Source organism: Mixophyes fleayi, chromosome 10 (genome assembly GCF_038048845.1).
Source record: "Mixophyes fleayi isolate aMixFle1 chromosome 10, aMixFle1.hap1, whole genome shotgun sequence".
Lineage (NCBI taxonomy): Eukaryota > Metazoa > Chordata > Amphibia > Anura > Limnodynastidae > Mixophyes > Mixophyes fleayi.
The window spans coordinates 41,165,338-41,190,336 of record NC_134411.1 but is presented as its reverse complement, the minus strand read 5'-3'; the positions used below and the strand labels follow the sequence as shown (position 1 = coordinate 41,190,336).

The 24,999-nt window shown below is 42.3% G+C and overlaps 1 protein-coding gene across 1 annotated transcript in view; it reads left to right on the top strand.

The window, feature by feature from the left end:
- Positions 1–520: 520 nt before the first annotated feature.
- LOC142104082 (ribosomal protein S6 kinase alpha-4-like) overlaps positions 521–24,999 on the top strand; it is a 43,388-nt gene continuing 18,909 nt past the window's right edge. The window contains exons 1-15 of the mRNA XM_075188541.1: positions 521–754; positions 7,133–7,204; positions 7,786–8,004; positions 9,149–9,264; positions 9,369–9,476; positions 9,888–9,968; positions 10,078–10,181; positions 10,331–10,475; positions 10,600–10,761; positions 12,058–12,177; positions 12,336–12,469; positions 13,630–13,723; positions 15,029–15,199; positions 15,297–15,488; positions 22,089–22,248. Coding sequence (XP_075044642.1) covers positions 706–754; positions 7,133–7,204; positions 7,786–8,004; positions 9,149–9,264; positions 9,369–9,476; positions 9,888–9,968; positions 10,078–10,181; positions 10,331–10,475; positions 10,600–10,761; positions 12,058–12,177; positions 12,336–12,469; positions 13,630–13,723; positions 15,029–15,199; positions 15,297–15,488; positions 22,089–22,248 — 1,927 coding nt within the window. The 5' untranslated portion in view covers positions 521–705. The remainder of the gene's footprint in view (positions 755–7,132; positions 7,205–7,785; positions 8,005–9,148; positions 9,265–9,368; positions 9,477–9,887; positions 9,969–10,077; positions 10,182–10,330; positions 10,476–10,599; positions 10,762–12,057; positions 12,178–12,335; positions 12,470–13,629; positions 13,724–15,028; positions 15,200–15,296; positions 15,489–22,088; positions 22,249–24,999) is intronic.

Sequence of the window (24,999 nt, the reverse complement as noted above, 5' to 3'; positions counted from 1 at the left end):
TCTGCCAATTTTAATAACTTATATATGTCTCCGTGTGTTTATTTGCATGCAAATGTTAATATTTAAGGTTGATGTGAAGTTATGGGAACATACACGGTGAGCCCTTTATAGATTTTCAAAACAATTCCAAAACAACTGACCATTCAATAACTATTAGTAATCTCAACTATTTTGAACATTTCAGATTTGACAATGTATCTATTGTTTTCCCAATCCATTTCTTCATCCAAGCTAATGTCTCTTATCTCAAGCATGTTCTATGGGTGTAAACCACTTATACTGCAAAAGAAACCTACTGCACCACATGAACTACAGTACTACCCATCCATACAGAGTGTTGTTGTAACACAAATCGCAGATGCACACGTATGCTGAACTGAACATTAATAATAAACATACACACTGTCACAACCCTCAATCACATTAATACACCACAGATAATGCAAGTTGTACGGTTGAATAAAAGACACTGTCACACCCACTGTAATGCATACACATTGCGACACACCCAATGCACCACACACTGTATCACATTACAGTCTGACACACACATGGTAACACCCTACAGACTGTACGCACAGCCGTACAGGAAGTTCCCCATTTGATTGTTGTGCCATTTTCCTCATACCATACACTGGAGTCAGGGACCCGGTGTGGACCGGAACAGGAGCAGTCACCGTATTCCGGGGCCCAGCGATACAGGACATGGGAGATCCTGACAGAACAGAGCTTGAGCCCAACAAACCGATTCACGGTAACACAACCAGAGCACCTTCACATCATATGATCACATCATATGATCCACTATTACACCGGGAAATATATGACACACTGTAATAATCTACCCGCAAAAACACACTCAGGCTGCAGCACCACAGGGTCACTGACTGTAAACACCATCTATGTAAATCATTTAAGTGCTGGTCGCCCCTGTATGTCATTGCTTTTCTAGCACACTGTCACTGATTGCGTAACTAGACAGGCTGATAGCTGGTTGTGTGTTACATATGTGCATCTTAATAAATCCTGGTGTATATGTTTAGTTGAAGAGGAGAGGGCAATTTTATATTTGGATAAGCCACAGATTATCGAGATTTGTCCCTGTTCTTATCTTAATTCTGAAACTCCACAGTGCAGTTATCAATATATGCTCTATTCTGCATGCAGTGTTAGATTTGATGAAGGTATTTATGATTCAATAGAAATATGTTATGGTCATAGTGGGTATATCTTGTGCAGCTGTTCTGGTGTCTATAGGTGTGTATCTAACCTATGGGAGAGTGTCCCTGGAAATTGTTTTCAAAGATTAGCAACTATAAAATTGTGTCACCATGAAGTTGCTTTGCAGCCTAGGTGCCATTATCTGCTATTGTTTATAAGAAAAGATACACCTATATTTACTTCACACCTACAAACTACAATTGTGTATACAGTATGATTTTCGTGCAGCACTTGCTGCAAATTTAGGACGAAAAAGGTGTGTTGTTACATCAAGTGAAATTATTGCATTAAATTAACACATAAAAGTTAAATAACTTGCTCTAAAAATATATTTGTAGCGTATGCAATGTGCTAGGTGGATACTTAAATATTTGGTATGCGTGTTTTGGTGGAAAAAAATATGTACTTTTTGCAGCATAGTGAGTACTTAGTATGGGTGCTTTTGAACAAAAGGATATATTTTGTTTTAGTATGGAGAAAATGTAAATATTTAATGTGCACAACATGGCACAATAGATACTGTGTACATCAGACACAGTTTTCTACTCATATGCCACCATCTAGTTAATATGCCAGTATAACATTACATACCAGAATGTGGTCAATATAATGACTCCATATATTATATGTTCACATGTGAGATAGACTGCAGTTAATCTATATAGCATCTTATGCCTCTATATATTATATAGGAACATATATGACTATATACATGTCTCATGCTGTCAGTGTGCTCCCTCATTCCCAATGCCAGGATACTTGCATCCTTTTAGTTCCATTGTAGGTCAAGACACTTGTTGCAGCTGTGGATATAGAATAGTACATCATCATACCACATCACCTCTTCCCTCCTGATTCCACCTCTGCTTATTTAAAATCAGAGAGCATTGGGAGATAAGGAAGCAGTTCAGAATCAGCAAATAGGCCACACCATTATTTTAGTTTAAAATATCAATTTCTAATTTTCATGTATGAATAGATGCCTAATAAATACACAGAGTTTTAGACAGTTTTAATATTTTGGTTTTAGTGGCAATTTAGGCCTAAATATTAACAGGGGAAGACACACACTTTTACATGTGTGCTTGTCTTTGTTTAGGAAGGACTACATTACTGAATTGTAACTGACTGATAATCTGGTATAGACAAATAAATGTAACACTTTATTGCAGAAAGGTTAGAGTTGAGCTTAAGTTCACCTGTGTATACGGAGCACGATGAAAGCCAAAGATGTCTGATGTCATTGAGAACTGTTTTATGCATTCCTTGTCCACATGTGGTATCCTCAAACTCAGGGACCCTCGTCTTGAGGGAGAGCAATTGCAATACATTGCTGCATCTTTTGTAGAACCTTTTATACACTGTGTAACACACCTTGGGCAGCACATTGGCTTAGTGGTTAGCACTTCTGCAGCACTGTGGTCATGAGTTCGATTCCTGACCATGGCCTTATCTGTGTGGAGTTTGTATGTTCTCCCAGTGTTTGCGTGGGTTTCCTCCAGGTGCTCTGGTTTCCTCCCACATTCCAAAAACATAGTAGTAGGTTAATTGGCTGCTATCAAATTGACCCTAGTCTCTCTCTCTCTCTCTCTCTCTCACTGTGTATGTTAGAGAATGTAGACTGTAAGCTCCAGTGGGGCAGGGACTGATGTGAGTGAGTTCTCTGTATAGTGTTGCGGAATTTAGTGGCGCTATATAAATAGCTGCTGCTGATGATGATCTAGTTACTGGATTAAAGCATTATAAAAACAGCAAGCACCAAGTTAAAATGTAAACAGCATGTAAGAATGAATAGTAACACTTGTAGTAAATAATAGGTACATACAGGGGCAGATTCAAGTCCCCCGTGTTGTTCTTTAGAACAACGCGAGCCGTGCATTATTACCGCTACTACAGCAATTTCAACGCCGGTTTTTCCTTGCGGCTCACAGAGCTGCAAGCAAAATTCAGCTGAAAAATTACCGTAGTATCGGTAATAATGTGGAGCTGTTACCGTAGTAACAGTAATAGTCCGAACAAGGCGGGAAATTGAATCTGCCCCATAGAATTGGTTCTGCTGGAAATCAACAGATCATGTATTATAAGAAATACGACTGTCACGTGACTGTATAGAAGCAAGTCTACCATACCACCAGTTTTAAATATTCTTAAGCTAGGTACACACTACACGGTTTTCGTCCAATAATCGGTTCAATCAGCCGACATACGACCGCTCGTTCAAAAGTCGGGTCAGTGTGTGTAGTGACACGATGGTCGAAAGTCTGCCCAAATGGACGATTGTCGCCTTATTTGGTTGGTCGTACCGTTAAATATTTTCGTTCCAATCTCGCTTCCGTTGTGTAGTGTGTATAAACTTCCGACCGATCCACAACAGTAAGAAATTACAGTCATTGCTCACGACAACATGGCTGTAAAAAGTCGCTAACAGGACAGCTGCTCTTCCCTTTATCGTCTAAAACAAGGCTAGTGTGTATGCAGTCCATGGACCGAGCGATCGGACCATCGATCGCATGTAAAATCGATCGGGATAAAAAGTTGGTGGAAAATGCTGTAGTGTGTACCCAGCTTTAGGTAACACATGTTACACCTTGCTGTGGTCTTATCAGATAAGAGAAAACCTCTGTAAGGCACCAATTGTTTGTGATTCCTGTATGTAAGACAAGAACTGCTAGAGCAGTGTTTGTGGGTTCCCCATAAGTGTGGAAATACAAATAGCCAGAGGCCAACATGTTTCCCCTACCACCATGGTACTTTGTGGTGTTTATAGGGGATTTATTTTATTTACATAGTGCTTTACAGTTTATCTCTACCTCTCTTTTAGAGATATGCATCTGGCACAGAATTGTTACTTATATGGACCTAAAATGAACATTATGTCCAATAGTTATAGAATCATTAAGCATGTTGAAAAATGTGGTCAGTAGATGACCACAATTAGCTATTTCCGTCTGCTCTCCCACATTCCTCCTAAAATGTCCCTACATGCCCCACAGACCTTTCACATCAGCTAAGATCCCTGCTTGCTCCAAAATTCCCCCACATGCCCTCAGACTCCCATCTGCAAAATATCTGCAACTGCCACAATACAAGCCCCAAATACCCTTGGACCTCCAATTGCCAAAAAATTCCCCACATGCACTCTGAAGCCCATTTGCCACAAAATGCATCATATGTTTTCCAAAGCTCCTCACGTCACTCTTACCTTCCCCCCCCCTTCCTTACTGGGAGTACCAGTGACCAACCACCACTAATTAAAATCTAATGACCACTAACTAATGCCCACTAACTAATTCCACCTTGCCAAAAAAATTGCACTTATCTTGTCAGTCAGGGTGCATGAGTCAGGTCTTTCCCACAGAGAAATGAGGTAGAATTCACCACGTTGTATTGCACAGTCATGTCTGTGATTAATGCCAGACTAAGTTTTCTGGTGGTAGCTGGACCCTATTTGTTCTACCTACACTGAAGCATCAGACAACACCTCCCAAGAGACAGACGCCATGTGATGCCAATGCCCAAGTGGCTTCTCTTACTCATTCAATGGTCGGGATTTCATGCTTATTTCTCTTGTTGGAGGGTGTGGGGGAGGTCTAAGTATGTCTTCTGCTTCAATCCCAGAAATGGGCAAGGGCCTATATTTAGCCAATCTTACAAATTTCAATGAAGGTAGAGGTCTTCCAGGTCTAACAACTCTCAAAGGGGCTAAAGCAAGACACACCCACATCTGAACTAATGCAGATGAACACCTACATCCTGGATTCAGGATTTCTGTCTGTAGAATTAAGTTGGATAATTACTGACCCAGACAAATAGATTAACTTGTGCATGATTAAAGAAGTCCTGAAAACATAAGCTCTTGGTAGCTCCTGAGGATTGATTTTGGAAACCTCTGCTCTATAAAATAAAGTACAGTAGGGGTTCTCCTACTTGTCCTTTAATAATTTCTGGTTTCAATTTGTACCTGTCCCATTGGTGTTCAACATAAATTCTAAAAGGTACAAGACAATTGTTTTCAGATCTCCTATTAGCTATACAAGACCCAGTGCCCGTTCACAGTATTATCTACAGGCATGGACATGGTGGTCATCATCATAGTACCAGGGGGGTCAGTATTTCTAGCCTAGTCTCTGTATGGCGCCTAAAAGGTTTGATTCATTCCATCGCACATTGGATTTAAAAGCCCTCAACATGTTTTTCCACCACTTCAAGATCGAGCCACTACAGTTGGTGAGTCAAACCATAATGGAATAGGAATTTCCTTGCTCTATTTTATATCCCAATTCCAATTTTTGCTCGACCTACGCTCCATAGAATTTGGTTTGTTCTTTGCACCACAACTTGTCCTTCGCTAAAGTTATGGCCTCAATCTAGACTTATTGGTGAAGTCCACGCCACTGGCAAGTCAACATCTTGAGCTGACCATCTAAACTCTGGAGACCCATGGCTGGATTATCAACAGGCTCCAGTAGTCTCTGGTGCCATGAAACTCCATGGTGTTCCCAGGGCAAGGTTCACTCACTCTAAAGGTTAATCTCTTCTCTTCTTTTCAACAACTGCTCAACCATCTGGCAAGCATTCTTCTCACACTACACTTCTGCATATCTCTTGGATACCTTGCAAGCTCCATCCTACAATCTCACATGGTGGTTACCTTTCCGAGATGTTGGATGGACCAGTTTCATCTGTTGGTAGGAAGGCCCTTCTTGGTCCTTGTTTTGCAGTTTGTCGTGGCAGACGCCAATTTTCAGTTCTGAGTGTTGGCTTTCTTTCACCTTTGCACCCATGAAATGTGGTGTCCTCAGGAGTGCAATCTTACAGCCAACATCCTGGAGGAGCTCAGGGCCATTTACTTGCCACTGCCCACCTGGACATCGCTCCTTCAGGGTTATGCCATAATTTTGAAGATAGACTGGTGACTTACCTGAACCATCAGAGTATTACTCGCAGCCCCATGCCATAAAGGAAAAATCTTGTATTCGCAATAGGAAGAGACATTTGTTCCATTTCAACAGTTATCATCCTGGGGGTCAACAACTGGGGGGTGGACTCCCTGAGTAAGCAAATGGTCTCTTCACCCAAGTGTTTTTTGTGACCTTGTAGATATTTGGAGGTCACCAAAGAAAAAGCTAGGGCACCTCAATCACAAGGTTCCCAATGAGGCACCAGGGGGGGCATCTCACAGATGCGCTGGTGGTCCCATGGCCATTCCAGTATGTGTACATCTTTCCCAGTAATGGTGGTTCCTGAATTCTGTGGAAGGTCAGACTGGAAGTGGTTCATTAAAAACAGAACCTAATGGCACTCTTAGATAAAATCTAGGAAGTATTAGATAATATCTTTCTATTACACAACAACAGGAAAATTATTTGAAAAGCATGAAGCTGTTTGACACTGCATTACTTATATTGGCGTAAGTCTGGATAACATGACCCCATTTATTTCTCTAGAGCTGTTCACACAAGTAGTTTAGTTTTGCAAGGGCAAAATTACATTCAGTAGGAACCATGTGTTCAAAAGTAAGATGACCACACAGAGGCCAGTCCTGCAGCTCAGTCTGAGCACGGAGATGACTTTCCACACATTCATGGCCAAAATGGACAGTTCAGGGTGAATTGATGGATCGAATGGTGGTCTGTCCCTGTGTCTGGCAGGTGACCACACTCAGGCTCACAATAGTCATCGGTTGACCAGGGCAAGTCTGTAGATTTGAGACCAAGCACCCACCCCTATTGGGCCAGTTTGCTGATATCAGCTCTGGTAACCTGTAAACTGTGACCAGCTTACTAAGGTCAATGACAGCCTCTGTAATTCCTGGAAGACTTTGTGAGTCTTTCGAACATTTAAAGTGGAAACTCCTGTGTCTGTTTTCATGTATATATGTTTCACTTCTTTTTTTTTTTTCATACAACAGTGAATCTGACAGGACATGAAGAAAAAGTTGGAATGGAAGACTTTGAACTTCTAAAAATTTTGGGAACTGGAGGTAAGAAGTAACAAACACCTCTCTTCCCTTAAATGTGTTATTATTACAGTGGACTAATGGCCACGCATTCAAATGTTCTGTTTCAGTAACAGAAGTTATATGTTTATCACAGGAGTTATATCAAACGTTTTCATTTCTCCTCTTTACTAAGCTGTAGTTGATTCCAGTGATATTTTATTCATTTTGATATTATCTACCAAGCTAAGGGAAGAGGAATGAGAGGTTAATTACAAAATAGTGTTTTTTATGTAAATGTATCTTGTCTGTTAATTTCTGTGAAAGATGTCATTTCAAGTTTTGAGGTCAAGAAACTCATGCAAAACTCATTGCGTGATAGAGACTGCCGGTAAATAATTCTGCACGTTGTCAATTTGAATCTAGAGTGACTGTATTTTCAGCAACATCACAAGCTTTGTAAACCAATCCTATACGGATCTCATTACAATGTTGTGATTGTCAGCAACAGAAGTCTGAGAGAATTAATATGAACTATTTAAATACATGGAAAAAATCGTTACACTTTGAGTAGTATTCATATCAGTCTCACTGGTTATTGTAATCGCCTCCCACTCCTCCTACAGCATATGGGAAAGTTTTCCTGGTCCGTAAAGTAACCGGGTCAGATGTGAGACGTCTTTATGCTATGAAGGTTCTGCGCAAAGCAGCCCTGGTTCTAAAAGAGAAAACTGCAGAGCACACACGGACTGAACGCACAGTGCTAGAGCATGTGAGACAGAGTCCCTTCCTTGTGACCCTTCACTATGCCTTCCAGACAGACTCTAAACTCCATCTTATACTAGGTAGGTAAATGGATTACTGTGTTCTGTATCATCTATCGTAAAATAAATGCACACAGGAAGTTTTGTTCCACTTTTGTTCCATTTATTTTTTTCTGCATTTGGACATGCATGGACACAGGAGAAACGCAAGAGAGACTAAGGGGTATATTTACTAAACTGCGGGTTTGAAATAGTGGAGATGTTGCGTATAGCAACCAATCAGATTCTAGCTATCACTTTGTAGAAAGGGCTAAATAAATGAAAGCTAGAAGCTGATTGGTTGCTATAGGCAACATCTCCACTTTTTCAAACCCGCAGTTTAGTAAATAAACCCCTAAATCTCTACTCTTATCCATCCATGTTCATGATCCATTTTGTTAAAAACACAATGAGAACACTAATGTGTTCCTTCACAGGGATCAGTGAGCTCTGTGAACATCCATGTATCTCGTGTCCAAGCATACAAGAGACTGAAAGGAACCTGTGTGGATTATAACTGTCTAAGCACACATGCCCACCTAGTCCATTTGATTTTTAAACTGCTAATTAACAGATATGGAGGTGTTTGTATTTAATTACATGTTATAAGGAAATCCAAGTTGGGGTATACAAGCTATATGTCAGAAAACATCTTAATATAGTGTTTGCATTAAAATGTTTTTACTTGAACAAGCTACTGGGTAGTGAAAAGCAAAACTGTATTACCATATTGTACACATTACACCTTTCATTATTTAAAGTTCTTTTCTTTCAGTATACAATTGTCATTTTACATAAGAAACCCTTTTAAGATAAATAAATACAATTTCAAACAAAAATGGGTTTTAAGGCCAATGTGTTATACATGGATAAGGTTTGTAGCCTCTTGTATATATTTGCACAAGTCAGCAGCATCTTATAATGATTGATACTGCTGGCACCAGCTGCGCAGTGGGTGTGTCACATACCAGCATGGATCCAGCGGTAATGATGGAGCCTGGCTATTACTAGGTGTCCACAATCACAGAAGTGCTGCTCTCAACACTAGAGAGCATCTGCTGCTCAGGAATATCACATGGGACAGGTCTTGTAGCCAGGACATAGTACACGTCATCTATACCCTGACTTTTTAGTGTACAATCAACATATACCATTGTTATCGTCTTTCTTTCTTGTACTCTACTAGACTATGTTAGTGGCGGGGAGCTTTTCACTCACCTCTATCAGCGGGATAACTTTTCTGAAGACGCCGTGCAGTTTTATTCCGGAGAGGTTATTCTGGCTCTTGAGCATCTGCACAAGGTAAGACCGGGCTACCTTGCTTCAAGCAGGAAACCGCAAAATATGTGAATATTTCCTTTTATATTATGCTTTACTCAATGACTCTTCACACCTCACCTCACCAGTTGGGCATTGTATACCGTGACATTAAGCTGGAGAACATCTTATTGGACAGTGATGGTCATGTGGTGCTGACTGACTTTGGCCTGAGCAAGGAGTTTATGTCTGAAGAGGTGAGATGTCTTTGGTTGGAAACTAATTGGTTATATTACACATTATGGCTGTGTTGTCATATTAGCATAATGGAAATCTGCCTCTGTTTACACAGAGATTAATAAAGAAATTAAATAATAAATTGTTAAAAAAAAAAAAACAAGAGGAAGCTATAACATGTAGTTGTTCTTGTCGTACTTGTTAGGATGTTTGTAATAATTCCAGTAAAATGACATGTTTTGTAATAGAACTAATATGCACAAAAATATAGCTTTCCACAGTACATAAAGACATAATTGTATAAAATGAAACATAATTATATAAAACAATGCCTCCTTCAGTGTAAGTGAATGCAAGGTTTATTTTTGTAAATATATTTCAAAATACCCTTTGTTTGTGTCTTATTTTTTGCCAATTTTTGTCCATTGCAGTGTGAGCGCACATATTCTTTCTGTGGCACAACTGAATATATGGCACCAGAAATAATACGAGGGCAAGGAGGTCATGGCAAAGTGAGTGAGTTTTCACGGGCGTTCATTTCTTCAGAAAGCGCTGTTTTATTAGGATTTCTATTTGTAGAAGGAGAGTCTCATAAGATTTTTGGGGTGTCTTTTAATGCAGTCTGTAGATTGGTGGAGTTTGGGAATCCTCATTTATGAACTGCTGACAGGAGCTTCCCCATTCACGCTGGAGGGAGAAAAGAACACACAGAGCGAGGTGTCCAGGTGAGGAACAAAGTAAAATCAATAATAATAGATGTCAGTGTTTTATGGAAGAAAGAAAATTGGGGTTTAGGAGATCATGGAAGACCATAAAATGTGTAGCCTAGCGACAGAAGAATGTTACATAAAATTGTGAACCGTTTTTGCTACAGGCGGATCCTGAAGATGGAACCTTCATATTCCTCCTCTTTAAGTTTGGAGGCTCGAGATCTTCTTCAAAAACTGCTCCGCAAGGACCCCAAAAAACGACTTGGAGCAGCAGGTGCTTCCCAAATAAAGGAACATCGTTTTTATAGGGTAAAGAACCACTAGGCTGTGATTTCCAGGGTTTGGAATTAATTGATTGAACAGTTTTCCCCTACTTACCACTGATGGATATGGATGGTTAGTAACCTCACTTTTCAAATTTTTTCTGTTGCAGGGCCTGGACTGGGAATCTATGTCTCTCCGCAAAGTCACTCCTCCATTCCGCCCCTCCATCCGCAGTGAGACGGATGTCAGTAATTTTTCCGATGAATTTACCAGTCTTGACCCTGTGTACTCTCCAGCTGCAACTCCACCTTCTGGTGCACGAATATTCCAGGTCTTGCTCTACCCTAATTCCATGTGTCACTTTTCTCATTTCTACGAAATGGGTACCCATATGTTCTGTTTCTTCCATCTGTGTTAGGCTAACCGCTATTAGATAAGCTTTTAAAACCGGGCTAATAGAGGTCTTCATCTTAAGCAGCCACCTTTCCTGTAGAACTGAACTTGTTTGGAGGTACTTGGATGCCCCCAGGACTTAACTCTAGGGTAGTAAAGGCTTATCAGAATAACCATAGCGCAGGATGGAAGATAACTGGAATACAGAGGGCAGGTACCAGAGACAATCCAGTGGTTGGGGATCAGTAGCGAGTAGGATAACCAGGAAACAACCAGAGGTCAGGGCAGGTAGCAAACGGGTAATCCAGTAAATGGGGAGAGGTCAGGGACAATCAGCATTCAAGTGGGGTCAAAGCCAAAGGTCACAACAGGAATCAGGTCAAACGCTGAGTATCCACAGAACAGGACAGAGCTAGTCAGCAATTGTGTAGCACACAGACACTATAACCAGCAGGGAGACTATGCCCTCCCTGCTTAAAAATAGTAATACTGACCAATCAGGAGCCATTTCTCTAATGAATAGTAATTGGCCCCAGGAGGTGATTAATTAATATACAACTAATACCCACATGCCCAGCTACCCACAGTTGTCGGGACGCGACGCTGATTATGTAAGTGTCCCGGCTGATAGGGCAGGAGGAAGTGACGTCCCGGCTGTTCTCATGACAGCCGTGATGCAGATGGAAGAAGCGAGAAGTGGACCGCTGAGGCTCGTAACACCTTGTAGTTTGCTCCACCAGTTCACCTATTTCATTTTAAACGTACTCCTCATGTTATTGCAATGCATGCTGCCATTATGTTGGTTGGGACAATATTCATGAGAAGACCATTGATGTGTGCCTTAATAATGGCACTGCAGGCCTTATGCCCCTGTTATGTTTCCAGTCATTTGTAGTCTAAAGAATATTTGTTCCACCAGCAAAATGAGAGTCTACATTGTGTGTAGGCGAAAGATAATACACCCTAGTCTTTATTGATACTTATAATGTACATGTACATATTAAAGAGTTATTGAGATGCTATTCCACATAAAACCACAGAATCGCAATACATTTGTATAGATCATACAACAGACTGCCTGCTTATCTTAGGAAAATAATTTTCTATCTTGCAAAAGAATTTCTTACAGGTATTGACAATCTTTTTAAAATTTGTACTAGTCCTTAGTATCATGCTGTAATTCCTCTCTCCACATGTGAGATTTCTATATTTGTTCTTTTCTCCTATGACTCAGGGTTATTCCTTTGTGGCTCCATCTGTACTCTTTGGTGTCAATGCTATAATGACAGATATGCCTGCTCCGTCTGCTGACAAACCTGGAAGTCCTACACTGGTTCTGAGCGCTGCTATGAAGGTAAATGGATTAATCCATTCAATAAGTGATCTTTATTCTGCTATTAGCTCACCTTAAGAAGATGTTACTTTATTTAGTTTTCCAGCTACTTAAAAGAGCACGATCTGCATGTCACATCTGAATCCTCTGTCTGTACATCACTCTGGTTCTACCCCTAGGATTCACCATTCTTCCAGCAGTATGAGATGGATCTGCAGGAGCCAGCTCTGGGATCTGGGAGTTTCTCTGTGTGCAGAAAGTGTCGGCATCGGCAGAGCAAGAAGGAATACTCTGTGAAGATACTGAGTAAGAGGTCAGCTGAGCCTCCTTTTTACATTAGGATAGAGGTTGCATATTTTCTCGTCTTCTAAATCCTTCTATGAAGATGCATCAAGACACCATATATACCATTATACACCACATATGGGAAAGCATTAAATAGAAAAAGGGTACTGGAAAATGATTTGTTCTTGATTCAATTAATTGTGCACAATCCCTTTAAGTAAAAACAACCTGATATACAGCTATGGACATATTTTTCCTTTTTTTAGGTGCCTGCCCCTGAGCAGCAGATACATGGGGTCACTTCTCTGTCGTTCCACTGTTACTTCCTAGTAGTTGATATTCACAGTCTCTGTAATACCAATATTCAGGCACTGCGACCTGGAAGTCTTGAAATGATGTGGGTGAATAGTACTGTTGGATGGTCACACTATCCCACTGGGAGCACCATCCAATCAACACTCAGACTCTACTGCTAAGCAGGATCTTAAGGAGGAGGTTGAAAGACGATAGTAGAACAAGTGGTGTTTTCAGTTTGCAGGTTGACAATCATCTATATACTTTCCAAAGGAAGAGACTTCATATGCATAAATTATCATGGCTGGATGAGCCATTTAGTTAACGAAGCTAATAAACATGTTAAATATTGCGTTGTAGCATGTTACACTTATGAATTACAGGGAACCATAAAATAAACCTGGCTAGGTAACTGGACTACAGTCAATTATCTTATTGGGTAAGCACCCAAAAGTAAAAAAAAATAGTATTGGGTGAAGTTTTATGGCATTAACATGAAAAGTAAATTCATACTTAAAACAAATGGTGCCCACTCAGTATCTTCTGGGGTTTAAAATGCCTGTAACATGGCGCTCTACTCCACACACTAGCTCATTGCACCTCACCAGTGAGCTTCCCATTCAAGCAATAACAAGTTCATGTGGTTGAAGCATCAACACCCGCTCAGTGGTGTGGGACCATCAAGAGCTCCGGGCACCAGAGAGGGTGCAGCAAATGGCACATACCCCATCAGTATAATTTTCTTGTTTATTTTAACACCGTGAAGTCCACCCAGCACTAGTTTTGTGGGTTTAGGAGTAATGTCATTGTGTTGATAAATTTTACATATATTACACTTTACACTTTGGATCAGCTCATATTTACCGTTCAGGTCACATTTCTCCTTTCTCGCAGGATGGAGGCAAACACTCAGCGTGAAGTGGCTGCTTTGAAGTTATGTCAGGGACACCCGAACATTGTGACTCTTCATGAAGTCCTACACGACCAGGTCTGACTTCCTCTATAAGTATCCATTTTCTCTGTCCACCTTGTTACTGTGTAATTGCTATACGTACTTGTTTACTTACCCGTGTTAGTGACTTCTGTTAAAATAATCCAGTTTGTCCTTGTTAGCAGCAGTTACATGTGGGTACTTTAGCACACTATCACTGGCCTCTACCAGCTTACAGCTTTACTTCATCTTCTTTATATACTCCATTTGTTTGGAAACTGTTACATTTTCTTGTGCCAGATGTTTTTTGAAAGAGGTAATCGAACAGGTTTAGAGTGATGGTACCTGCATCTCTAAAGCTGGTGGATTTCTTGCTTTGATAATCTAGTACAGTGGTGGGCAAACTACGGCCCGCGGGCCAGATCCGGCCCACTTAGAGGTTCTATCCGGCCCGCCAATATTTTAAAAAATGTCATTAAAATATGCATAAAATTATTAGGGCCGACCCTGTGTGTCAGAACCTTCATTTTTATGCCTTCCCAGCTATTTCCTCCATTACACTTTATCCTCCTTCCTAAAAGGACACTTTGTATGTCAATCACTCAAACACCTGCCCGCCCCCTAATGGCTGAAAGTCATGTGAGAAGAGATGGGCTGGGCCATATAGTAAGGCGGACTTCGATTGGCTGCTGTGTTGTCAGTTAGTGGCTCACCAGAAAGACGGATCTGTAACAACCTGCTGAAATAAGTGCTGTGTCTGTACGCTCGCTGCACTTATAGAGGGAACACTGCTATATAACACCCTCCCGTCCAATTCAAAAAATTTGTATTATATATTTCGATATTTGAGTTTTTTAATAAATTATATTGGCCCGCCTAAAGTTTTTCTTTTTTATTTGGCCCGCTCCTGAAAAAGTTTGCCCATCACTGGTCTAGGTCATTGTAGTCACAAGTGCCCAGCAAATTTCTAGCCGTTCCTAGATCCATTATTGTTGAGCTTGGCATTGCAGAGCCCTTCTATAATACAGAAGAAATCATGGTAATCTAAGGCCATCTGTAAAGTAGATATCTGTGTACGGCTACTGTCACATTTGTGTGTTAGAGTGACTCGCTCTTCCAGCCAGAAAAGTGCAGTTTGTAAAGTAAATGAAAACTGTGGTTTCCTGGTCACATGGGAAGGGCGCAGAGTTTTCCTGTTCACTGCTATGCTTCAGTCTCAGAATGCTGCTCATGTCTGGATGGGAAAGCGCAATATTATAAAATGCATATGTAACATTAGCCTTAAGCATGATTCTTCTGTTTGGATAATCCTTCACCTGTGGCTCTTTATTCGTTCTATAAAATCTATCATTTCTGTGCCAGTATCATTCCTATCTTGTGATGGAGCTCCTGGACGGTGGGGAGCTGCTGGAACGCATAAAGAAACAGTCATGTTTCAGTGAGGTAGAGGCAAGCAGTCTCATGCGCAGTCTTGTGAGCGCCGTCTGTCACATGCATGAAGCTGGAGTAGTGCACCGAGACCTTAAACCTGAGGTGAGAGTGTATGAGAAACCAGAACAATATAATATCTAAATGGGATGAAAATATTGGATGTTGTATCTTATTGTTCACAATATTCTTCTTCACGCAGAATGTTCTCCTTTCATCTCCCGGTGAAGCTGCTGTTCTGAAGGTTATAGACTTTGGATTTGCCAAGCTCCGCCCTCCAGGGACACGCCCACTTCATACCCCTTGCTTCACACTGCACTACGCTGCTCCAGAACTGCTCTCTCACCAGGGCTATGATGAGTCATGTGATTTATGGAGCCTTGGGGTAATTATGGTAAGTGTTCCATGACCAGGGCCTGATTAAGGGTTCTGGCCGCCCTAGGCTAATACGGCCGCAGCGCCCCCCCCCCCCCCTCCTCCGAATATATAGGTGTATAGGAACACTCCTGAATATGAATGTTCAGGTGTATTCTCCAGCATTCAAATTTAGACAGATTGTGCCATTGTCTCTTACCTGTCCTTGCTCTTCTCTCTTGCAACTTTGTTATCCTCTCGCTGGCTTCTGGAAAGTTGGCGTCCTGTTTTGAAAATGCAAAAATGTATTATAATGCAAACCCTGAATATTAGGCCCTTTAGTTAAAACAAAACACTCCATTATGGCCAGCTAAAAGTACCCCATTGGACAGGCATATATAAGCAATATCTGAATATTTGTTGTCAATCAAATACAAACCTCTACCAGCCACATCTCACCAATATTTAGTATTCTAGTGATTGCTGAGACCACCCATGTGACCACCACACAATCATGAGATTCTGCCCCCCAAAGCTGCTCTATTTTTTAAATACCCCCTGCAGCCATTTTCCTTAACCACAACCCCCCCCCCCCACAGCCATTTTCCTTAACCCCTGCTGCAGCCATTTTCTTTACCTCCCACCCTGCATCCATCCCCCTTGCAGTTATTTTCCTTACCTCCACTCTGCTAGCTAGCTATCCCCCCCCGTCACATCAAAACTCCCCCAGTCACATATATCAGCCCCCCTCCTCTGCCCTCCTTCATACATATCAACCTCTCTACCTCCCTATATATTTTCATGGCAGCCCCCCCCCTCCTACCCTATAGATTTGTATGACAGTCCCCCTCTCCCTCCCTATACATATGCATGACAGTCCCCCCTCTCCCTCCTTATAGATATGCAGGGTAGTTTCCCCCCCCCCCTCTCTATAGATATGCAGTGTAGTTCCCCCCCTCCCTATAGATATGCAGGGTAGTTCCCCCCCCATCCTATAGATATGCAGGGCAGTTCCCCCTCCCTATAGATATGCAGGGCAGTTCTTCCCCTCCCTATAGATATGCAGGGCAGTTCTCCCCCTCCTTATAGATATGCAGGGCAGTTCCCCCCCTCCCTATAGATATGCAGGGCAGTCCCCCCCCTCCCTATAGATATGCAGGGCAGTTCCCCCCCTCCCTATAGATATGCAGGGCAGTTCCCCCCCTCCCTATAGATATGCAGGGCAGTTTCCCCCCCCTCCCTATAGATATGCAGGGCAGTTCCCCCCCTCCCTATAGATATGCAGGGCAGTTCCCCCCCTCCCTATAGATATGCAGGGCAGTTCCCCCCCCCTCCCTATAGATATGCAGTGCAGTTCCCCCCCCTCCCTATAGATATGCAGGGCAGTCCCCCCCCTCCCTATAGATATGCAGGGCAGTTCCCCCCCTCCCTATAGATATGCAGGGCAGTTCCCCCCCTCTCTATAGATATGCAGGGCAGTTTCCCCCCCCTCCCTATAGATATGCAGGGCAGTTCCCCCCCTCCCTATAGATATGCAGGGCAGTTCCCCCCCTCCCTATAGATATGCAGGGCAGTTCCCCCCCCCCTCCCTATAGATATGCAGTGCAGTTCCCCCCCCTCCCTATAGATATGCAAGGCAGTTCCCCCCCCTCCCTATAGATATGCAGGGCAGTTCCCCCCCTCCCTATAGATATGCAGGGCAGTTCCCCCCCCTCCCTATAGATATGCAGGGCAGTTCCCCCTCTCCCTATAGATATGCAGGGCAGTTCCCCCCTTCACTTACCTGTAGTTGTGCCAGCGTCGCTCCTCTCCTCAGATCAGCAGATAGGAAGTGAAGACGTCCTGCTTCCTGTCTGCTGCACAGCAACAGGCAGCCTGGCGATTGGCTGTGTGTTGCTAACCACTGACCACCAATGCTTTTGATCGTCAAGCCCTCCACCCCCCGCGGCGACCCCCCCCCTCCCCCACCCCGAAAAAAAAAATGAATGAAAAAAAAAAAAAATACCCACAGTGCCGCGCCCCCCGGGACCCAGCACCCCAGGCTGCAGCCTGGTCAGCCTAGTGCTTGATCAGGCCCTGTCCATGACCTTATATGCCTTCTTGGAGTTTACTGCTTTAGAGTTAAATTTATTTGCCTCCTTGTGGGGCCTTATTTAGAGTTAAAGATATAATAATAATTGCATGCAAAATTGCATGCAAAAAAGTGTCTGTATACATACCTAAAAAGCTGTATTTTGAAGATACGTGCTTCTTAAAATCTAGTGTATAGATATGTCCAGCACAGAAATACGTCTGTCATCATCATCAACTTTTACCAAACCTATGGGACAGGATAGGTCTCCAGAAAGGGATGTCTTAAAGATACATGTTAGATAAAAGGGTTAAGAGGTTGCAAGCGCAAATTACGTCCAACTCTAAACACCGTTTTATCCGTGTACGCATGTGCGGTTCAAAGTATTTTTATGCACCACAAATGAGTTTGTGCCCAACTCCAATTCAGGCCTTAAATGTGTTCTTGCAATTTTATCACCTTTAAAATATGTTTATTACTGTTGCCAGACAATTTAAGATCCATTTGTTTTGTTTTGAGAGTATGAAAAATGCATACTGTTCTGTGATGACCTAATTTTCCACCTAGTCATCATATGAACACCCACAACCATCTGCCACTATTGCCAGAACTTTAGCAGGAAGTGATGGGTACACAAGCTGTTGTTGGGAACATTTGTGTTCATTAAGATGCAGAGTCAGTAATGGAAAGACTGTGACATCCATATTCTTGTGTGTATAGAAAACCAGAAAGCATACTTACCTGCTGTGCTCGATTTACTGTGACCACCAGAGTGCCCGATGGGTCTGATAGTCCCACATTACACGAGATTCTTCTCCTACCTCTCAGCTTGTTTGAAACATGCACCACAATTGTTGAGCATCTTCCCTGCAATTTCATTTTTATTTGACTGCTCTGGAACCTCATTTCGCATAGAACGGATTTCTAGAGGTTACACTATACAGTCAGCAAACATTCTTGTTGCTGTTAAGTGGACTTCAGGCTCCATTTTGTTGATGCTTTGTTGTAATTCTAATAATATTGTAACTTTCTTAGTGGTATGACTTATCATGAAGGGATATGACTTAACCCGGCGGTTGTCACTGGGGTGCCGCGGGCAGACATAAAAAAAAACAAAACACAGAAACTTACCAATCCATCGGGCGCCGGGACCCAGCAGCCTCCTCTCTCCTGCAGCTGTCACTGAATATCGACGTCAGTAACAAGCTGCAGGAGAGAGGAGGCTGCTAGGTCCCGGCGCCCGACGGATTGGTAAGTTTCTGGGTTTTTTGGGTTTTTTTTATGGCTGGCGCCTGGCGCGGGGCAGGGTGAGAGGGATCGTGGCAGAGGAGGGGGACAGAGGTTGGTGACAGCGGGACAGAGGTTGGTGACAGAGGATGGTGACAGCGGGACAGAGGAGGAGAGCAGAGGATGGTGACAGCGGGATAGAGGTTGGTGACAGAGGATGGTGACAGCGGGACATAGGAGGAGAGCAGAGGATGGTGACAGCGGGACAGAGGTTGGTGACAGCGGGACAGAGGAGGAGAGCAGAGGATGGTGACAGCGGGATAGAGGTTGGTGACAGAGGATGGTGACAGCGGGACATAGGAGGAGAGCAGAGGATGGTGACAGCGGGACAGAGGTTGGTGACAGCGGGACAGAGGAGGAGAGCAGAGGATGGTGACAGCGGGATAGAGGTTGGTGACAGCGGGACATAGGAGGAGAGCAGAGAATGGTGACAGCGGGACAGAGGTTGGTGACAGCGGGACAGAGGAGGAGAGCAGAGGATGGTGACAGCGGGAAAGAGGTTGGTGACAGCGGAATAGAGGATGGTGACAGCGGAACAGAGGAGGAGAGCAGAGGATGGTGACAGCGGGACAGAGGTTGGTGACAGCGGGACAGAGGAGGAGAGCAGAGGATGGTGACAGCGGGACAGAGGTTGGTGACAGCGGAATACAGGATGGTGACAGCGGAACAGAGGAGGAGAGCAGAGGATGGTGACAGCGGAACAGAGGTTGGTGACAGCGGGACAGAGGAGGAGAGCAGAGGATGGTGACAGCGGGACAGAGGTTGGTGACAGAGGATTGTGACTGGGGCAGAGGAGGAGAGCAGAGGATGGTGACAGCGGGACAGAGGTTGGTGACAGCGGGACAGAGTAGGTGAGCAGAGGATGGTGACAGTGGGACAGAGGATGGTGACAGGGGGACAGAGGATGGTGACAGCGGGACAGAGGAGGAGAACAGAGGATGGTGACAGCGGGACAGAGCAGGGGGACAGAGAGCAGAGGATGGTGACAGCAGGGCAGAGGAGGGGGACAGAGAGCAGAGGATGGGGACAGCGGGGCAGAGAAGGGGGACAGAGCAGAGGAGGGGCACAGTGGGGCAGAGGAGGGGGACACAGCGTGAGAGGGGCAGTGGAGGGGACACAGCGTGAGAGGGCAGAGGAGGGGACAGCGTGTGACAGGGCAGAGGAGGGGGACATTGTGAGAGAGGGCAGAGGAGGGGGGACAGCGTGGCAGAGGGGGGCAGTGTGTCTGGATGCAGAGGGGGCAGTGTGTCTGGATGCAGAGGTGGCAGAGTGTCTGGATGCAGAGGGGGCATTTTTGCATACAACTAAATAAGTATTTCTGTCCTGACCTAAATACTTATTATAATTTTTTGACCCAACTACTTCTAAAACAGGACTGCTCAATAATTATTTTGGAGGGGTGCCTTGAAAAAATGTGGAGACTCTAAAGGTTGCCGCGAACTGCAAAAGTTTGGGAACCACTGACTTAACCAAAATGGAGCACAATATGTCTTTTTTATTACCTCTTCAATATATGAACCATATGATGAGTGAATAGATTAAAAGAATCAGTACCAAGCCAAGAGTAAAGAATGAAAGACCTGCAATACTGCAATAAGCAGCAGCCAGATCACCATGAAGGTGCTGTCTGGATCTCCTGCCAAAGGGTTCTTTCCCTCTAAATTGGGGTCTGTCCCCATTTGTACTTGTATACACAACGTTGTGTAGCTCAGAGCACCCTTCTGTGCGTTCCAAATGGATATCCCACTGCTAGAGGTCATGTTCACCATTTTATTGTGTGTATCAGTTTGGAAAATAATGCTCTTATGGTTCTGGCTTCTCTATAGCATCCATGGTAACTTTGGACCCACGTGTCTAGTCTACCTTTGGTTTGGACCAGGATGCACTGTGGGACAACAATTGGACAGAGCAGTACATATCTGTTGTTTGGCACTGCTGTGCTTACATTTGTATCTCTTGTGTCCTGATGGGCAAATTAATTGCTCTTGTGCTGAAAAGGTGAAAAAGTCTACTGAAAGCTCTGCCTAGTTGCCCATTTGGACACTAACCTATTGAACTAAACTTTTGTCAATTATTTATTTTAGTGATTTTAAGTGATTTACAAAGTTGAGACTAGATAGTATATATAAGAAACGTCACCATCTCTCCTGCATGGCATGATTGCAATAAATGCAATCTTGCTCTGTAAATGAATGAGCAGCAGCAAGAAACCTGTATAGGAGCCACAAGAATCACTGTGTGATGTAACAGAGGAAAGAACACTGTGCTGCGATATGCTATGTTTGTTGATTGGTTAATAATGACCAGTGTCTGCAGACATATACACACAATGGATGATTATTTGCAGTTCTAATGATGTGGTCAGAATGTTGGTTCATTCCATTCAGTATGGTCTTAACCAGATAGTTGTACTCCATACAGACAGACAGGTAGATAGATGAATATCAGCATTTTCCTAGCATCGCTAGATAATGAGTGGCAATAATGTGCCTCTGAAATCTACACAGTGAAAATCACCATTTTGTAGGCTTAATCAATGTTCATGAGAGGGCAGTTTATTAATTCACGGTCAACTATTGGAATCATTATGATATGGGGAAATGATGACAATATTTTTACACCTGTGTTCATGTCTCAAAATTGTTGAGCATTCCAACCAATCACAAGCATAGGGAGTAAGGAAAAGGTTTTACTCTAATCCCATGCTTCTGATTGGTTAGAAGGTGTTTAACTTTGAATCTTTTTTTACACTGTTCCCATCTGCAAAATTGAAACAAATTATGTAGAAGTGTTATTCCGGCTTATCCCTGATTTAGTTATTTCACAGTTATGTGTTTACTGAGCCGAAAAGCATACTGGCAGGAAGCCACTGTGATCCACTAATCTTTGAGTAAGATTACTGAGGATTTATATATTTGCTTACTTTATGTTATGTTTTTTTCATACTGGATTATAATTTAGGTGTAGTGACAATTTAAACCGGAGTTAAGAAGTATTATTTGCACACCACAGAAACATTGACATTGATTACACATTTTTTTGCTGTAAAGTTCCATTAACTAAATGACATTTGCTGAAATCGCAGCACTGACACCATCATCAACATCATCAACATTTATTTATATAGCGCCAGCAAATTCCGTAGCTCTTTACAATTGGGAACAAACATTAATAAAACAATGCTGGGTAATACATACAGACAGAGAGGTAAGGGTACCCTGCTCGCTAGCTTACAATCTATGGGATGTGATATGGGATTATTTTTTTCTCCCTACTCTGCAGTACACAATGCTGTGTGGCCAGGTTCCCTTCCAAGGGGCAAGAGGTGGGTCTCCTCAGAGCCGTGCCGCAGACATTATTCACAAGATCAAAGAGGGAGACTTTGTTATGCAGGGTGAAAGCTGGGATCATGTGAGCGATGAAGCAAAGGATCTGGTGCAAGGTGAGGCATTTTGTGTAATATATACGGCATATCCTGTTAGTAGGGTTTAATGTCATTTTTTATAATACAGCACCACCAGCTTAACAACCAAAAAGTAGATCTGTCAAAGTAACAAAGGGAAGATGAAAACAAATATATACTCTATGTATTTATATGCATGCCAATACTGCGCTGCTCACCTTAGTCAGCAGAAGAATTATTTAATATTAAATCCCATGTCCTCAACCGCTGCACAGTGGCCTACAGGAAGTGGCAGCAGAGGGATGTGACAAAAGAATAGTAGGTCCATTTTGAATATGCTGGGCCTGATTCATTATGGAGAGCAAAGCATAAAAAAGGAGTAACTTTGCACCTGGGCAAAACCATGTTGCATTGCATGGGGGAGGTAAATTTAAAATGTGGGGACAGATTTATAGTTGGGATAGGGCATGTCCTAGATCAACTTTAAATTTTAGTGTTAAAATAAAGCTGTCAAGTGTTTGTGGGCTACGTGAAATAGCAGCCAGTATTTATCTTATGTGTAAAGTAATAAACTAATTTTCACCCCTTGCATTGTAACATGGTTTGTCCAGTAGCAAACTAACTCCTTTTTCTTGCTTTGCTCTCCTTAATGACTCAGGCCCGTTAGGTCTTCAATTTGTATAGTATTGCTAACTTTAGAGATCATTGTGCACATGCTACTGTATAATTGGCTACAACTGGGCAAGCAGTTTTCTGACAGTTAAGATTAATTACAGAATGGCTTCATTTTTCTTTACTTTTGTACTAAATTAAAAATGCTGCATTTTCAGCAAGACAAACTCTGGTTCAGACTCGATCATATAATTTACTGGGAAACACTATTTCTCTGTCATATTAGTCTTTCAAATCTATCAAAGCGATACATGTAGAATGGTACCTGCACTAGATCCTAATTGCTCCTCTTCTACTGCATTACGCTGTTACTATATGGTCCACATAACTGCATGGTGATGTTCATAGTAATTTGTGTGTGATTGTGTGCTTCCCCGTGCATCACTGTATGGGGAAAGTGCTGTCTGGCTCTAGCTACAGCAGTAAATGTACTTGGTGGTGAAGGCAGGTGAGAACCTAATCTCTTCAACCCCTAGTATTCTGCAGCCTGAAATGAAAATGCCATCTTGACAAACGGTAAGATAGGCACAGACTGCACACATTGTTTTGACAACTAAAGGAATCTCCAGTGTTTTCTTTTGAATGCTATGTGTTGGGTACAATGCCTATCGTCATATCATGTCAAAATTATTACCTTTTGTTACTCTACACCATAGAAATTGAAATACGTTAAATCAAACTTTTTCCAGCTTTATTTACAAATTTCGATTTACAACGTTCAACTAATGAACGAGATGGCAACAGTTCTGAAAATTAATAAATAAAAAACTAGAATTACAGGTTTGGAAAAGTGATCAAGCTCTTGATTTAATACTTTGTAGAGCCATCAGTCATCAGTCTGTTTGGATATGTCTCTACCAGCTTTGTGCACCTAGATTGGGGAATATTTGCCCATTCTTCCTTGCAGAATTGTGCAAGTTCAGTCAGATTTCGTGGTAAGCAGCAATGGACTGATCTCTTTTTGTTCATTCACAGAATTTCTATGGGATTTAGGTCATGGCAGCACGGTGGCTAAGTGGTTAGCACTTCTGCCTTACAGCACTGGGGCCATGAGTTCAATTCCTGAACATGGCCTTATCTGTGAGGAGTTTGAATGTTCTCCCCGTGTTTGTGTGGGTTTCCTCCGGGTGCTCCGGTTTCCTCCCACACGCCAAAAACATACTAGTAGGTTAATTGGCTACTAATAAATTTACCCTATTATTATTATTATTATTATTATTATTATTATTATTATTATTATTATTATTAGAGATGGTCACTGACCCCCGTGTTTTGGTTTTGGATTCGGTTTTGGATCTGGATTAGCGTCGTGTTTTGGTTTTGGTTTTGGTTTTGCAAAACCGCCATTGCGTGTTTTGGTTTTGGTTTTGGTTTTGTTTGGTTTTGTTTTGCTATTTTGTTGGAAAATACATGTTTTTGTGCCTAAAATAACCCAATTTAGTGCTCCAACTGTTTTAGAAATAAGTAATCTAATTGTTGAGGTAATAAATCATCCAAAAAAACTGTTTAATTCTTCGTTGGTAGGCCTTCATTTATTCTACACACAAAACAGATTGTCTTCCTCTCCATCTATGCATATTGGCAATGCAGCCATCGTCTTTGAATCTATATTACACCCTACACTTATAGTTAAATATGTAAAGAAATGGAAAAAGACAGTTTGCTTTCTGTCTCTATAGGCCCCCTCCACTTTTTTAAAAAAACAAAAAATTCAGCCATTATAGACTGTACAATATTAATTGACATGGAGAAAGCCAGTTTGGTTTCTGTCTCTCTAGGCCCCCCTCCACTTGTATAAAATACTAATAAATTCAGCCGTTATATACTGTACAATATAAATTGAAATGGACAACGGCAGTTTGGTATCTGTCTGCATCAGATCCTCTCTCCACTAGGAGTAAAATAGAAAACTATTCAGCCGTTATATAATCTAGAATATAAATATAAATTGAGAAAGGCAATTTGGTATCTGTCTGCATCATAATCATCAACATCATCATTAGCGCCCTCGTCGCCTACACAAATCTCCCCCTCATCCTCTTCTAATTCCAAAGTGGCATCCTCAATTTGGGTATCACCGGCTACACTCGGGCTATTAAGGCACACATCAGCAGAATG